At 41.0% G+C, this 16,357-nt stretch overlaps 2 protein-coding genes across 4 annotated transcripts; one reads left to right on the plus strand and one right to left on the minus strand.

The window, feature by feature from the left end:
* Window positions 1-312: 312 nt before the first annotated feature.
* amt (aminomethyltransferase) lies at window positions 313-11,201 on the minus strand (the record flags this gene model as incomplete). Of its 3 annotated transcripts, none has more annotated exons than XM_080899838.1 (9): window positions 313-1,878; window positions 2,228-2,383; window positions 2,771-2,951; window positions 4,848-4,993; window positions 5,282-5,360; window positions 5,440-5,571; window positions 9,249-9,329; window positions 9,608-9,775; window positions 11,064-11,201. In XM_080899838.1, 9 exons carry the CDS (start codon window positions 11,199-11,201, stop codon window positions 1,703-1,705), a joined length of 1,257 nt encoding a protein of 418 aa, XP_080755964.1. In that variant the 3' UTR covers window positions 313-1,702. The 3 variants fall into 3 exon arrangements, with proteins under 3 accessions (XP_080755964.1, XP_080755966.1, XP_080755965.1); XM_080899840.1 differs by lacking the exon at window positions 11,064-11,201 and adding an exon at window positions 10,323-10,628; XM_080899839.1 differs by lacking the exon at window positions 11,064-11,201 and adding an exon at window positions 10,252-10,628.
* A 356-nt stretch (window positions 11,202-11,557) lies between these two features.
* LOC308407896 (uncharacterized protein) lies at window positions 11,558-15,743 on the plus strand. The gene is made up of 4 exons (XM_080899845.1): window positions 11,558-12,765; window positions 14,741-14,886; window positions 14,963-15,181; window positions 15,265-15,743. The coding sequence occupies exons 2-4, from the start codon at window positions 14,751-14,753 to the stop codon at window positions 15,405-15,407; spliced, it is 498 nt and encodes a 165-aa protein (XP_080755971.1). The 5' UTR covers window positions 11,558-12,765; window positions 14,741-14,750; the 3' UTR covers window positions 15,408-15,743.
* The last annotated feature ends 614 nt before the right edge of the window (window positions 15,744-16,357 follow it).

Genomic DNA, 16,357 nt, shown 5'->3' on the forward strand with positions numbered 1-16,357 from the left:
AATTTGGGGAAAACACATTTACATCCCTCCAGACTCATGCTTGGAGATGAACATTTTACCAATGTAATCTTGAATTTAAATCTTTTACTGTATCTGATTTGGGTATTATTCACAACACAGTATCGAGACCTGACATTTGGAGATGGTGGCACTAACAATAAATACAGGATACAGAGCTTGAGGTGGGGGAACCGCTAACTTTGTCTTTAAACCATGGTTTAAAAACAAAGAGAGGCAAGGCTTAGATGGACCTGTGCATAACAGGATTAATGGATATTCTGGACAAAGGGTGTTGAAGTTGACAGAAGAGGGCTGAACAAAAATCACCTTTATTAAAGAAGAGACCTCATATCAATAGAAAATGTTTACAAAAACTCCATAATTAGTCCAAGTATTAGTACAAACTCACAGCAAATACTCAAGAGAACCTAAGAGTCAGTAGTTTTGCAGACATACATAAGTCATAAGACAGTGTCCCATTTGATAATTAAAATTTCATTAGAAGCAGACAGAAAACAATTACAATTAACATCTTTTCAAGTTAGTCTTGTACCACATGTTGCCCAGGTGCAAAGTGTTTTTATCTTAAGATTTCTTTATGAATCACCAAACCAAGAGTAAAAAAGTAAAGTAAAAACTACAACACTTCAGACAGAGACATTTTGCATTGAAGGACAACAAGTCGCCACTGTTTACAAATCAGGCATTTTATAAAACCATGGTCACTGGAAATTTGGTTTATAACATTCACAAGTGTGCAGTTTCTGTTTTGGTCCAACAGTGACAAACTGAAATGATTTCATGTTTTGTTAGCAATAAAAAGTGAAATGCTAGTGTTTACATCTTTGTTACTCCCACTGGAAAAATTAAAGTGCGGCAAAGTATTTCATTAAACAAACAAAAAAAAATCCAAAATAACTTGGTCTCGGAACAACGTGAACAATGTCTCAGCCCCATCATCCGCAGGGGAACCCATGTTAGTGCACCATGAATTTCTTAACCTGATGCATGCATAATACTGAATTATTAAATAAGGACTGGCAGTCTGTGCAAAGTCTTTCTATGTAGGGTGACCCGATCCCAAAAAAAAAAAAAAAAAAAAAAAACGAGACGATGTGGAACTTTTTAGCTGGACAAATTGAATTTCCCAGTTTAACATAATAATTTTCTTTGTGGCAGTTTCCATCACATTTCCGAAAAATCATCTTTCCCTGATGGGCAGAGCTACATGACTCTAAGTGGGACTAACTTCCACTTGAATATAAGGCCTTCCCTGCTGTCTTCAGACAGTTTGATTACAAGCCAGACTTTATAGACATGCACATCCTGCAGAGCCAATCAAAATGTGGGACACACTCTTAATACGTGGGACGGGGGGGACAAGGGATAAAAATGCTTTGCAATACATTATGAAGAGGGTCATCTGGACACCCTGTTTTCTACATGAGCTCCTATAATGTCCATTCTCAAAGCAGCAGCCCTGGTGACTGAATATGAACACTGAGTACTTTAAACTTAATATATTTGTGACCGATCAATAGTCAGTAGTAATTTTTGGACTAATTTTTCCTCTGTTGGACTCACCAGTGAAGGTTTGTACATTTTAAATAGTGAGCTAAGAATGAAGGGGCAGTGCTGGCAAATACGGGATCGTTTGAAGGAACGCTCAGCAGCACCTATACTCGCTATAAAAGTGTCTCTCCTAACCAGTATAGTACTTGGTGGGCACAAAGGGCATCTTGCTGACGGTGGCCGGCACTGCCTTTTTCCTGACCTCGACCTGGATGGCTGTTCCATTTTTGGCGAATGCCGCATCCACGTAACCCATGGCAATGTTCTTTTTCAGGCAAGGAGAGGGGCAGCCGCTGGTCACCTCACCTGTACAAAACACAAAGGAATTTGTCTTTCCAAGGAAATCCTGTTGTACAGTTTTTTTCAGTCATTTATTTCTATATGACAGGCACTGTCATGTCTGCAATCATGCAGCGTGTGAAGAAACACTTAACAATCATCTCACTGACATTTGATATGATACCACAGAAATACAAACATTGCGATCGTATCTATTTTAAAGCCCTAACATGTAAGATTTGAAAATGTCTGAGTCTGGAGACCCCAATTGGCAACATCATAACAGATACTGTGGCAAACAACAATACTCTCATAATTGTTGGGGGGGGGGGGGGGGTATGTTTTTATGTCTGTTTGCACTTTGGCACATTCTGACCTATGACCTTTCCATCAGGGCTGAGAATAGGGGTGTGCTGCCGGACTGGGGGGCCGGTGGACACCAGACCCACTCTCTTCCTGGCTGTCTTGGCTTTGATCTGAGGTATGATGATGTCAGCACCGGGAAAATCTTTGGCCTGGCGTCTGCGCTTTCCTGTGTGTGAGACACCAGCAGAGTTCGTTGACAGACTGAATGAAAAGGCAGGCGTGCACAACAACATCTGGGATCCTCTAATAAAAATTAAAAAAAGGAAATAAAAATCTTATGTGCAATTCCAAATTATCAGATGGTGGTATCTAATTGGTATGCAATTGTGACACTATTAGGAAAAGATCCTAACACATGTGCTGCTTCTCGCCTTCGGAGACCAATCAGAAGAACGTTTACCTTTGAGTGACGCCTTAGTCGACAGCTGCTTATTAAGTGGCAAATAAAAACAAAATAATTTAAATGTTTTTAAATCACAAGTTTCATGACAGCCTCACACAAAAGCAGCCGTTAGAAAAAAAGAATAAACGACCAAAAAAATTAAACCCCAACCTATGGTCCAGACAAGCGTGGCCTCCACAGGTGTAGTGGTCTCATCGATGTCATTGCCATAAAGACAAAGCCCCGCCTCCAGTCGTAGGCTGTCCCTAGCTCCCAGCCCGGCCAGCTTCACCTCACTGTTGGTCAGTAGCTTCTCCGTCAGCTCCACCACTCTGGACTCAGGGACGGAGATCTGACACACAGAGACACAGGCAAACTGTAGAGCCACGTCTCTATCCAAGTACCTTTAATGTCAATAAAGTTCAGAGAGTTACAAATTTCACCTCAAGATTACATCTACGCATGTCATGATACATAGTGCAATTTATACCAGTTTTGGAGAAGTTTATTACAGATCTGTCAGCCACAGACCCTGGTGTGTGTGTCAGTCAATGTAGGAACTATTTTATATGTGCCAATCAAAAGACGTGCAGCTAGCTTGTGTAATGAAAGCTTCACAGGATGCAAACCTTCAATTACACAATCTCTTTATTGTATTGAGTGATACAGCTGGCTGCTGTAATTCAGCCAACAGAAAACATTTTCTAGATTAAGTGCTCACAATAAGGTTTCTGGATGTTTTGAGTAAGAATTTCTGGAACAAGACATTGAGGAGTCTTTTTGTCTTGGAAAACGATATAGCAGAACTAGATGGCGCTCTAGCTACAAGAAACCAGGCAGATCTACAGCTGATGGCACCAAAAATTAAACTGAATCTTGTTGTTAACAATCAAAGCAGCAGTTTGCAGAGACGACGTTTCCTCAAACATGATTTGCATCAAATGAATGCCCGAATAAGTGCAAGTGTATTAAGCCTACTTCAGGATGTTGATTACATATTAAGAAGCTGTTGTCAGCTGCTCCCTTATTCACAAGGGGGTCACCACAGCAGGTACCTCTCTCTGTTTTATTTGTCAGATTTTTTATTTATTTTTTCAAACAGCAGAATCAGCTTCCTGACACAAACTCAAAGAGATTTGTGTCTCCTCCTGGACACAAAAACCAGCAAACTTTAACTTGTTCGTCAAATGTTTAAGCCGCCTCTATGGGCTCAAATTGTGGTCATAAATATTTTTTACTTGTAAATCAGGATTTGTATGTGTAAAAAGATTTGTGTGTCAGAGATAGAAACGACAAGGAGCAGGTGCATCTAGTACAAGTAGAGCTGCTGCAAAAACCCACAGAGCTCAGCAGCCAGCGCAACAAATTCCGGATCCTTGCCTTTTAGCTAGCATTAGCAGCACATGCTGCCGCCAATATGAAAGGACCTTGATGCTGCGCACTGTGACTCCAGCAATGGTCCCGGATCAGCACTAACTTTGTGTTAAACTAATCCTAAAGTAATAATGGTATTTCTAACCACTGATATACCACAACTTTATCCTTTCAACAGCTACTGAAAGTTAGGGAACCTAGCTTATCGCGGATATTTATATAGAGATCCTCCAGCTTCAAACCGTATTACCCTTCAAGGACCTGCAGTTCCCTTAAAAAAAAAAAAAAAAAAAAAAAATTCACTTCTTTTAGTAGATCATTCATATGAAACAGGTTCTTCCTTTTTGAGCGGGTGCATATCAGCAAGTAACTAATCTTTTTTTTTTTTTTTTTTAAAAGACAACTTGTGAATCAACAATGGCAGGATACAGAGTAGTTAGTCCACAGCCTTTTGACTTTGGCCTAACATTTGGTTTTGCATTTGTGGTTTCGATAGGTCACATATGCCTCTTTTAGAGCTGCACTCTTTTCCATAAATGGCACTGTATCTGAGAGTGTGGGCTTTTGCACAAGTCCCAGTGGTTAGCTCACTAAAGACCAGGCCTAATAAGAGTTACACACCGAGGTTAGAAAGAAATAACACACTGTCCAGGCAATAACGGACATTCGAGGACTTGCATGGGCTTTTGGTTGTCAGAGGGAGTGATGGGGGACAGGGCCAGCAGAGAGGCGTGGGACCCCACAGAACTGCTTGCCAGTATAGCTTTTTTTTTTTTTTTTTAATAAAAACACTGTCCATTAAACACAAGTTATAATACAAAACTAGTTGTCCCGAAGCATGAAAGAACCTGCAAGCACACACATATGTGCTCACCTCCACCCCGTCCTCTCCAGTGTATCCACATCGAGTTAGTCTGCAGTCAGGGACACCGAACACTGTGGCCAGGGCAGAGGTCATGAAAGTTAGCTTACTGAGGTCCTCCTTCAATCCCGCCTGGAGCACCTGAGACATAGTGGGACCTGGAGACATGCAAATAAATTCTTATCTGCAAGATCTGAAACACCTAAACTGCAGGAGTTCAAAAAGAAAAGGAAAAAAAAAATAAAAAAATAAAAAAATCAGAAGCAATAGCCAAAATTCATAGATGGACAGAGAAAGAGCAAATGAGGGAAAGCAAAACCAGAGGAAAGTAAATTAAGATGAAAAGGAAGCAGGAAGAGAAGTATAAAGGAAAGGAAGTGATGAAGACTATAGTAAGAGCACCGATGAAAAGAAAAAGAAGGCGGACTGTCACACAAATATTCTACCTTGCACAGCAATCAGTGCGCAATCAAGAAACTCCAGATCCACATCAGAACCTGCATATTTGAACTCTGCCAGTCTGGCCTGAAAACAAAACACACCCACACACATCAGATGCTTTTTAAATCTCGGTCTCTTTGCTACATACTTTTCTTGAATTCACCTTCATATGAACAGAGTCCTTGTCAGCACAGCCGGCATTGGAGACAACGTAGAGGTAGCCCTGGTCCGTCTTTGTCACAATGAGGTCATCAATAATCCCACCTTTCTCATTAGTGAAGAGGGTCAACGTGCCCTTGGAGGTGAGGCAAGAAAGGAAATGAAGGAAACAGAAAAAAGGACACTGTGGACATCGTGTTTATGTTAAGTTTCTCATCTTTAAGTCTCTCTTGCACTCACTGGATTAGCCAATACTCAGAATAACTGAAAACCCAACTCAGTGAAGATGCCTTAAGAGAAACTTCAGATTTAGACAAGCTGGGAAGGTCTCTTGGGGCCATTTCTAAACAACTGCAGATTCCAAGATCATCAGTTCAAACAACTGAAGGAAAGACAAACAATCCAGGAACCACAAGGACTCAAGCCTGTATAACTGTATACTGCTGGAACGCCATCATCACTGTCCACAGTGAGGTTTTACGTCGCTGTGAACTAAAAGGGTACCAATTAAGAAAGAAGCACACACTCCAAAATCAGCATCTTCAAGCTTGAATGGAATTTGCAGCTGTTCACATGGACAAGAAAAAGTTTTATGGTCAGACAAGAAAAGCTTTTTTGGCCACAACGACAGGAGGTACGTTTGGAGGAGTAAAGGTGAGGCTTTACTAGCAGTGACACTAGTACATTACACAAAATAGTTTGAATAATGAAGAATGAGGACTATGTGCAAATTCTTCAACTTCACCTCAAGTCAACAGCTAGATCAGGGGTGGGCAACTCCAGGCCTCGAGGGCCGGTGTCCCTGCACATTTTAGATGTGTCCTTGAACCAACACAGCTGATTTAAATGGCTAAATTAGCTCCTCAATATGTCCTGAAGTTCTCCAGAGGCCTGGTAACGAACTAATCACGTGATTCAGGTGTGCTGACCCAAGGCGAGATCTAAAACCTGCAGGACACCGGCCCTCAGGGCCTGGAATTGCCCACCCCTGAGCTAGATGGTTGAAACTTGGACACAGTTGGGTGCTCACGCAGATCTTGGAACTAGGGGTGGGTTTTAATTACCAATTTATCGATTAAAATAGATTCTAGCTTGGATAACGTGATATCGATTCATTAAAATCTGAATCGATTTTTAAATATAAATGTGTTTTGCCAGAAACGCCAAAATCTCAGGTTAAACCTCACAAAATTTTCAACAACCACCAAACAGCTTAAACAGTAAATGAGAGCAGGTACACAGACTCTGAACAAAAAGCAGGCAGCCGCCGAAACATCAGAATCAGTGAGATGTCGCCTTTCTCACCCGACGGCACGGGCACGGCCGGGGCTGAAAGTGTCAGTGATGTGTCAGCGGGTCCGCGCTTTGCGTTTGCACTACATTCTGAAGCTGCAGGTTTTTATCTCTTTCTCCAAACAATATTGACTGAACCAGCAGCAAAAGAAGATCCAAACTACGCTTCACATAAACATCGTCATGAATTCTCTCTGACTTATCGCAAAATAAGCGCGTATTCTCAGAAAAGTGGTGCCTTTTATATTATATAAAAGGCACTGTTTTTGTCCACTAGAGTGAGACTTTCACGGCATATTCTGCACCGCATCTCAGTGCGTTCACCATTTGTTTGAAGCCAGCTCACCTCCTGCAACCACTTTTCCGAGAATACGTGCTTCTTTTGCGGTTCGGACTCCTGCTGACATTTCTTTGGAGGTGGAGGAACACCAAAGTAATTGATTAAAAGGAGCTTGCTTCTTCGACATCTTTAAGAGTGCTAAACAAATGTCTGTCCTCCTCCAAAAAATCTTATGTACGCAAACGCGCGTTGCAACTTCTTATCTGGTGCGCGTCTTTTATTTTGAAAGCGCATGTGCACCTGCGGACCACTTATGTGCAGCCCTGTGTGTATACATACATGTATGTACATGTATGTACATGTTTGAATATGTTTTTTAAGTTGATTAAAGATATATCCTTTATAATCATTCACACAACAAGAGTGAACTGATGCCCTCATGCTGCAGTGGATACAGTCTCATTGTTTGTCTCTAAATACAACCGGCAGGTGATTTAGAGGAAACCCTCTCAGTATAAACTGTGTACACTGCCTGCTCAGCACCAGACGATTATATTTTTGGAAGGAAAAAAAAATTGATTAAAGTCAACATGTCTGATCTGCTAGTTTTGTGTTCACAGCTTCCCCTCACTTGCCTCAAAGTGAACAAAAAGTCAGTAAAAGCAGTTTTAAAACGAAACAATGGTTAACGTCAGGGCCGGCCCGTGGCATAGGCCGTATAGGCAAATGCTAAGGGCGCCGTCCATCAGGGGGCGCCACGCCAGTGCCACAAATGTTGAAGAAAAAAAAAAGTTGGTACTATTATTTCTAAATACAAAAAATAATCCCACGTTAATTAAAATGCAAAGTAAAGCTTATTTAATAGAAATATTATTTGTTACAACATTACGCCCCCCCCTCCCCGCACGGTGCGCCCCCTCCCTTCCCGTATTATGGTTCCTTTTGGACGTCACCACATCAAAAAAATCAACACAAGATGTCAAAACGGCCAAAACTGTCAGGTGCCCAGGGAAGAAAAAAGAGAAAAGAAGAGGAGGAGAAATTTCGTTTTTTGGGTGTAATAGTAGATGAAAATTTGACGTGGAAATCTCATATTGAGTATATTAGAAAGAAGATGGTCAAAAGCATTTATATTTTGGGAAATTTAAAGAGATTTATTAGATCATAAAACAATGCGCATTTTATATTTTTCATTGTTTTTCTCATATTTTAGTTACTGTGTTGAAGTTTGGGGGAATACATATGAGAATACTATAAAACCTCTAAACTTATTACAGAAGAAAGTGATACGAATGATCCATAACGTTAAATATAGAGAACATACAAATAAATTATTTATAAAATCAAAATGATTAAAATTAGGAGATTTAGTGAAATTACGGACACTATTAATTATGTTTAAGGCTAAAAATAATATTTTGCCCTTTAAGTTACAAAGAGTATTTTTAATGTGTTCAGGGGGAGAAGATAGCAGAAGGAAATTTTATTTTAAGCATCAGTTAGCTAGGACTACACAAAGATTAAGGAGTCCAACCGTTAGGGGTATACGACTGTGGAACTCTCTTCATTATAATTTAAAGAATTGTATAAGTTTACATTGTTTTAAAAAGTGTTACATGCTTAAAACGATAACTCAATATGAAGAATGCGAATGAAATTGGAGTTCATTGAAAATGGATCCATTATAATTTTTTGTTTTATTTATTTAATTTTATTTTTCTCCTTGTTACTATGTGGAGTGGTATATTTGTTGTTTGGTTTGGGTTAGGACCGGAGAGAAATGTTAATATTAGTTTGTTCCCTGATTTTTGGTGCCCACTTGTAATATAAGTTGGAATGTAGATAGGGGGCGGGGTTTAATAAGAATATTTTCTTCTTCCTGCTCCTTTGCACACATGGTTGTAGTGCTTTATTGATAGAAAGTGTGGTTGGTTTGTTTGATCTGTTGTACCAAGTGTGAAAAAAATAAATAAATGAAATGAAATTTATTGTATTTCATATATTCATTTTTTATTTTTTGTATTCATTTATTTATTCATATATTTTTTTTATCTTGTTAATTATTCTGATTGTGAATTTGCTTTCTTTAAGTAAAAAAAAAAAAAAAAGGTCAAAGACAAAGCTATTCGGTTTCTTGTGAGTACATACACTACACTGCCGATGTAGGGGGGCACCACCTAAAATCTTGCCTAGGGCGCCAGATTGGTTAGGGCCGGGCCTGGTTAACGTTAAATCGTTACCTGGTTGTCCTTGAGTTCTGCGATGTCTGCCACCACCAGTGACTCCATAAACTTCACCCCGTCTTTGCCGTGGATGTTGGTCTGACAGAGAAAAACAAAAAGTCTGTAATTAAATCTTTAACAGCAGCAGTTTCCTGGAGAGTTGGGTGGTGGATAAAAACAACAGCCAGACACTAGACATTTTTACTCTGCCATGATGTGACTAACACATACATTTCTTCACTTGACACACACATTGCTTGACACAGGGGTCACACTCTGCTCCCAATATTTACAGCAGAATATCTCAGAAAGTCTCAAATCCAAGTTGCGATGCTCTACTTGAAATCTGCACCCATGTTTAAGAGCGCATGCCTCACCTGCAACATGTGACTGACATCAAAGATGGAGCAGTGCTCTCTGGTGTGCATGTGAGAGGCAATGTGACTGTCTTTATACTGAACGGGCATACTCCAGCCTGCAAACTCCACCATCTTTCCCCCCTGCCCCCTGTGGAAGTCAAATAGTGGAGTCTTCTTCAAGGCAGTCTGGGGAAAAGAAAACATCAGGCTTGTAGTGAAAGTCCACAGATGAACTACTGTGACTGCTGAGTTCTTGCATGCTATTAAATCTATTAAAGTGTTTCTAAAAGGTTTAGTAGTTTAGCATGTTCTGCAAATAACACAGTGAGCAGGAACATAATAACAACACATCTTTGATTAATAGACAGCTCAGCTGATAGGCCTCTCTCTCGTGCTCTCTTCAGTCTGACCTTTGAACCAGCTGAAGGTGGGCTTATCAGCCACAGCAACGCATTGTGGGACAGAGTGTGTCTGCACCTTTCCAAACTGTCCACAGTCAGCCGTTACTGCAAACAAACCGAAGGCATGTGGCTGCTCTGGTTGCAGACCCATATACTCCTAAGTCGTTGTGGATTTATACTGCTTTGTACTTGAAAGTGAAAGAACAAGACTGATCCTATATTGATTAACTGTTTTGACCCAAACCCTCTTTGCATACAAACCTACAAAAGCATAGGGATGTCATGAAGGAGTAAAAAGATGGATGAAAGGGTAAGTTGGCCCTGCGTTAAACCTTGCTGACAGTACTGCAGAGTCAGTCCCTCGTGGTTTTAATAAAGCCATTTTGTGCAGCTCAGTGAAGTGAAGCAGGCAGGGGGGGAGGGCCACTCTGCAGGGACAGATATACATTATGTGTGCATGGGCGAGCCATTGCTGTCACAAACTCACATGTTAATACTGTATTAATTCAACTCAGTTTTATTAATACAGCGCCTTAACCCTTATCACAACAGTCACCTCAAGGAGCTTTATATTGTAAGGTAAACCCCTACAGCAATAAAGAGAAACCTCAACAATCAGACAATCATACCAACCCCCCAATGAGCAAGCACTTGGCGGCAGTGGAAAGTTAAAAGTCCTTTTTAACAGGAAGAACCAGGCAGGCCTCTGAGGTGACCTGTTGGGGGTGAGGGGAGGTAGACAGGACTAAAGACACACACAGTAGGCAGTAACAATAATAGAGCAAGATTTCTTCAGCGAGTCAATCAAAAATATCATTTAAATCTCATTAAAGTACGTGAGTTACAGGCCTGAAATTGTCCTTTAAAGTCTTATAAAGTAGGATTAAAATACCACAGGACCAAAGTTAGAGTTTAAAAAAAAATTAATAAGTAATATTGAACACGTGACAAATGAAATGAGTGAAAATTCAGCAAATAGATAAATAACTCATAACAACAAAAGGTGCGTGTGAAGTCTGATGCCAAAAGCCTTTGGCACACTTGCAAGGACTGAAGTTCACGGCTCTGCTTACCTCTGTGCTGGCAGCCCGGCTCTGTTGCTGCCTCCTCCCCGCACATCCAGCTCCAACGAACCGCAGCAAACCGTCCCCTGCAGCCCGCAACCCGAGCCCCGAAGCCCCGGCTCCAACCGTCAACCGAGCCCACATCATGACACCTGAGTCCCCGCTAAATTCAGCACTCACTCTCGCTGCTCCTGACGGGGTAACACTTCCGCTGTGCTTTTTTTTTTTTTTTTTTTTAAACTTTATTTATCACATTATAGACATACAGTCAAGTAAAACAGGGATCACATAAAAGATAACATTGTGGTAGTACAATGAGGAACAGAAAGAGTGGCAAGGACAGTGAGACAAAAGTTCCGCTGTGCTTCTAAACTCTTCAGTGCAGTGTGCGTGCGCTCACCTAGCAAAACCACATGAAGCGCAACGATTAGCTGCAAGGACTTGTGGGTTATGTAGTTATTGGACCGCTGGCGCGCAGACGTTTGCTGGTTGGTTCAGCGAATCACGCTCAATCTTATAAAAGAAAACACAATGTGGGTGTTACCTGAGATATTACTGGCTTCCCACTTCATTCATAAAATAAAATAATTTAAAAAAACATTTGTTTACATCAGCTTCATGAAATTCTGTTGTTTTACACATAAACAACAAATCCTTAAAGTTCTCTTTCTTTGGGAGACTAAATTCAAAATAAAAATTATTATATGTATATCAGCTCAGTTTAATAAATGTGGAAATGTTTAGCTCTGGAGTGTTTCTGCTCTCACATAAAGTAAAACCTGATTTTCAGAGCCTCGTGCAGTGTCAATATTTTTATTCAATACCAAAAATCTTTTAGCATAACTAGCGAAGAAAAGCCTGAAAAAAAAAGCATTGAATCTGAAGACTATGCAGATTTTTTGCTCTCGTTCAATGATCAAGAATGAAAGAAACAGAGAGGATATTAAATGGGCTCCATTGAGCCATTGCTTTCATTGTTTTCAAAGCACATTTTGATGATTTTTCATAATGAGCCTAACATCCTTTATCAGCATTCAGTTTAGCATGACACACAGTTACTCCACCCTCTACGTACACACTACAGCATCCATTCTTGATTCTCACACTTGAGAGGATATTTTGGCCAGGTGAAGCTGCCAGACTGTGATATTTGTCCTTGTGAGTATTTATGAGTGTGTTTATCCCTCTGTACCCCCATCATGCCCTCCACCCAGATCTTTGAGTCATCCTTTTGGCTGAGCAGCTAATAATAACCCCGTGTTCCTTCTGCTATTTTAGGCCTTTAAGGCCTGGAAAGCTGGGGCGTGTGCACAAGCATGCTTGGAGCAGGGGTGAAAAAAACTAGGGTGGGCTAAATCAGACACACAAACATAGTTAGTAGTAGGAGGGGTGGCTCTGGGGCATCCTGCAGTTGCTCAGTGACACTCAGGAGCAGAAGGACCCTTGGGAAAAATCTACGCTTTCCCTTTGGCTTTAAAATATTAAGATTTTACTGCTGGGATTGAACGGGAGTTTATTTGGATTTATTTTGTCACAGTGTGGCCCCTGAAAGACCCATCGGGAGATTGAATTGATTTAACTGCTGCGCCACTGGGTGCAGCCATATGTTTTGGCCATCGAGTGTCTGGATGTGTGAGAACTGGGGGAGCAAGAAGAGTGACTGACGAGAAGAGACAAAATCTAACACAGCATTTGTTTATGGTGACACAAGGTAGGTGAGAAGAAAATGTTACTTTTTTGTACTTAAAAAGTAAAAGAAATCTGCTCAGGTCCATGAGTTTACATTATTTAGGTGGGTTCATAAAATCCTGTATCCCACTTAGAATTATGTTAGTCTCTAGATAGAAACATCCTTTGGCCCTTGTCTGAAATTCAAGCAGCACTGTGCCTTTATCGGTTAGGCAGCCAGCTTTAATAATAGCTCTGATTAATCAGCTGCCCATTTGACCTGTGTGTTTTCTCTTCAAATAGGCAACCGTCATACCCCGAGCCATCACCTGCTGCTTTATTCCACCAGCAGAATATATCACAAACTTCTTCCCTCCAAAAAAGACCTAATCTGTGTTTACTTATTTAGTATCTGTGTCCTCATTTCATTTAACCAGGCTCCAAAAAGACTGGGAATTTCAGTGGCATGAGAGAAACCAGGAGAACCAGTCATGTGATAGTCCAGGAAGTCACAAAGCAATGTAGGATATAGCATCTAAGCCACTGAAGGCTTCTCTAACAACCTCTGTGGAGCAAATGTTGTGTTTGAGTAAAGGTTGACACATTATTCTCCTATCTACAGCATGAAAGAGGGTGGTGTTGTTTAACCTCAGGGATGTCAGTGTGTTCATTTAGTAGGTATAAACCATTATGAATCCATTTCAAATCCTTTCACTGAAAGTGACAACAGATTCACCAGAGAAGCAAAAACAAGACAACCCCCAAAAAGGAATTGTTTTGCAGATGTTATAGACTCTTTCTCTGTCCTTATCCCTTTTTTTTTTAGTTTTGCTTTTTTTCCTAGTGTTCTTGTGACTACATGTGTAATCTAGCTCCTCCGGGATGGCACCTTCATAAATGCCATCACAAAAAGGTTTGCAGGTCAGCACAGTCTCCAGAGTGTGGAGGAGATGCCAGGTAACATGCAGTTACTTAAGAAGAGCTGGAAATGGCTGTAGAAGCGCTTCAACCCAGCAGGAGGAACAGGAGAAGCACACAATATCATTGATTGGGTTACTCATGTACATGTTTCTGAGCAAACTGTCAGACGTGGTTGAAGCTTCCTAACTGGACAGAGTGATATCCCTGGAGTTTAACTAACTCTGGGTTATGAATTTTGGGGGTTTGAGCAGTCAAAGTCCTGACCTGACCTTAACCCAGTAGAAATGTTCCTGAATTGAGCATCCGAGGAATCCCACCAGCATCCTAAAGCTTTTCTGTATGGGATAAAATTCCTCCAAGATGGTGTGTAGGATTAAAGCAATCTACAGATACTGAAAGCAAGGGCTTAAAAATCTTCACTGAAAGTTGTGTAATACTGGCACATTTTCACTGATAAATAACCCAGTCTGAATCTAATGCTTCACTTACTTAATCTGGGCCTATTTTACTACTTTAAGGACTTGAAAAATCGTACAATGTTTTTGGTCATATTTTATGAAAATCTTTTTTCATGCAGCTGTGGTCCACTTTCCAAAGGCAGTGACTGAGATCAGTTTAGTTAAAATTTACCTACATACCACCAACGCGCAGCAGCATTCACTTCAAGAAGGAAAGCAATATTAGAAAGGAAACCTCAAACATCAGATAATCCCCTGTGAGCATGCAGGTGACAGTAGGAAGGAAGATCTGTGTTTTAACAGGAAGAGATTTCGGTAAAGCCACCTTATGGAGAGCACAGAGAGATGAGAACCAAACACAAACTATGGGAGAGAACAGACGAAGGTTGATGACTGAGTTAAGGTCTGAGCTTGTTCCATAGGAACAGAGCTCTGGTAGAGAAACATAATCTTTACAGACCCAAGCTTCAAATGTATTATTATTATGGAACTTTAAAATTGCACAGCCTCTCTTTGCATTTCAGAACTATTCCAAGATTGCAGCACCTCTCATTTAAATGATCAACAAAGGAATTGCTCATTAGTTGAGCCTTTTGGAGCAAACAGTGAGCATATTTTCCTCCTGATTTTTCTCTCAAGACAAGGAGACATGTCGAGGCCCTCTTCCACCCAGACCACTCCTCAGTTCTACAGAGTCAGCGACAGAGATCTCACCGAGATCGAGCTGCATTCTGTCGATTCCATCAACGACCTCCACCGAACACACCCCGAGCACAGCCACAAAGGTAAAATCACCCCAAACACACCATCCACAGTGCGATGACGCATTAAAACACTGACTCTGACAAAATGCGATTTCAGGAATGAGGGCTCCTCGTCCGGTGTACACACCTTCGCCAAATGGGAACATTTACACCTGCGACACGACAGCTGCCAATCAAAGAGGCCACCCAGGCAGCAAATCCTGGCAGAGCCGACTGCAGGACATGCTGACGCCAAGTTCATCCCGGGCCTATGCCATGGGCTGCGCTATCATCACTTTGCTTCTGCTCACAGTGTTACTCATTTTTTACTTCTTAGGTGAGATAAAAAATAAATAGAAAAAAAATAAAAGAAATGTGCAAACAAAAGCAAACATTTATTGTTGGCTGCTCCTCTTCCAGTCCAGCAGGGCGGCGCAATACGGATGCTGACGGAGGCGGTGAGAGAAAAAGAGGCTGCAGCCACAGAGCTGTCACTGCTGATCCAAGAGCTGCACGCACTCAGGCACAACCTGACAGCCAAGAGAGCGACAGGAGGGACGTGAGGAAGATATGCACAGAAAACAAAACACCGACAGCGTTTTCAGATTATTACCGTAGAAATATGAGATTGGAGTTTTCTGAAAAACAACTTCTAGGCTTACTAGGATTATTTGAGAAGGACTTTTAAATAAAGCTTTTGTTTAATGGTGGCAGTGTGGCAGAAGGGAAGTGGTTGATCTCACATTGCTTGAAATAATGTCAGACCAGGGCCGTGCAGAGAGGTTTAAAGGGGCAGATGCTTAAAGCTAAAAAGGGGCACATTGAGCCAGGCTGAATAACAACAACACACATTCATCAAGAATCTAATATGGGCAACAAGGCAAAGCAAACGTAGCCGATGTTTTACCTGATGGGTACAATGTTGCTGTTGAGGGGTTGCTGTGGATAGTGCTGGAGGGCAGGGCTGTGTTGATCTGAGACTGTAGACATTAAAAAGTCCATAGGAGAGATGGTAGCTGATTAAACAAATGTCACGAGATAATAACTAAATGCAAAGATTGGTGACAGCACTTAGGCTCTGCCTGTGAATCACTCTTTGCTTCTCTTCTTCCTTCCATCCCATCTTCTCATATATCACTCTCCACTTGCTGTCTTTCTGAGAACAAGGCACAACTTCCTATTGCAATAAACTATAATTTAATTATCCACACCTAACAACTCCAGCACTTAATCTATAATAAAATGATGACAGAAAAATGTTATAGCACTGCCTTTAGTAGCCTCACACAGCTCTGTTTCCTCCTCATGTCCTTACCAGGCATGTCTGGACAATGTTATATCATGAGTAATAATTTAAAATAATCCATATACATAAAACACACACATGCACGCACACACAGTGACATTTTAGACCTTGTTCAGAATACTGTATATACTATGGGCATCATGGTGCTGATCCAGAATCCTTACATTATTATTTATTACTAGAGCTACCCAACCACACCTCACCTCA

Source organism: Rhamphochromis sp. 'chilingali' (assembly GCF_963969265.1).
Source record: "Rhamphochromis sp. 'chilingali' genome assembly, chromosome: 12".
NCBI lineage: Eukaryota > Metazoa > Chordata > Actinopteri > Cichliformes > Cichlidae > Rhamphochromis > Rhamphochromis sp. 'chilingali'.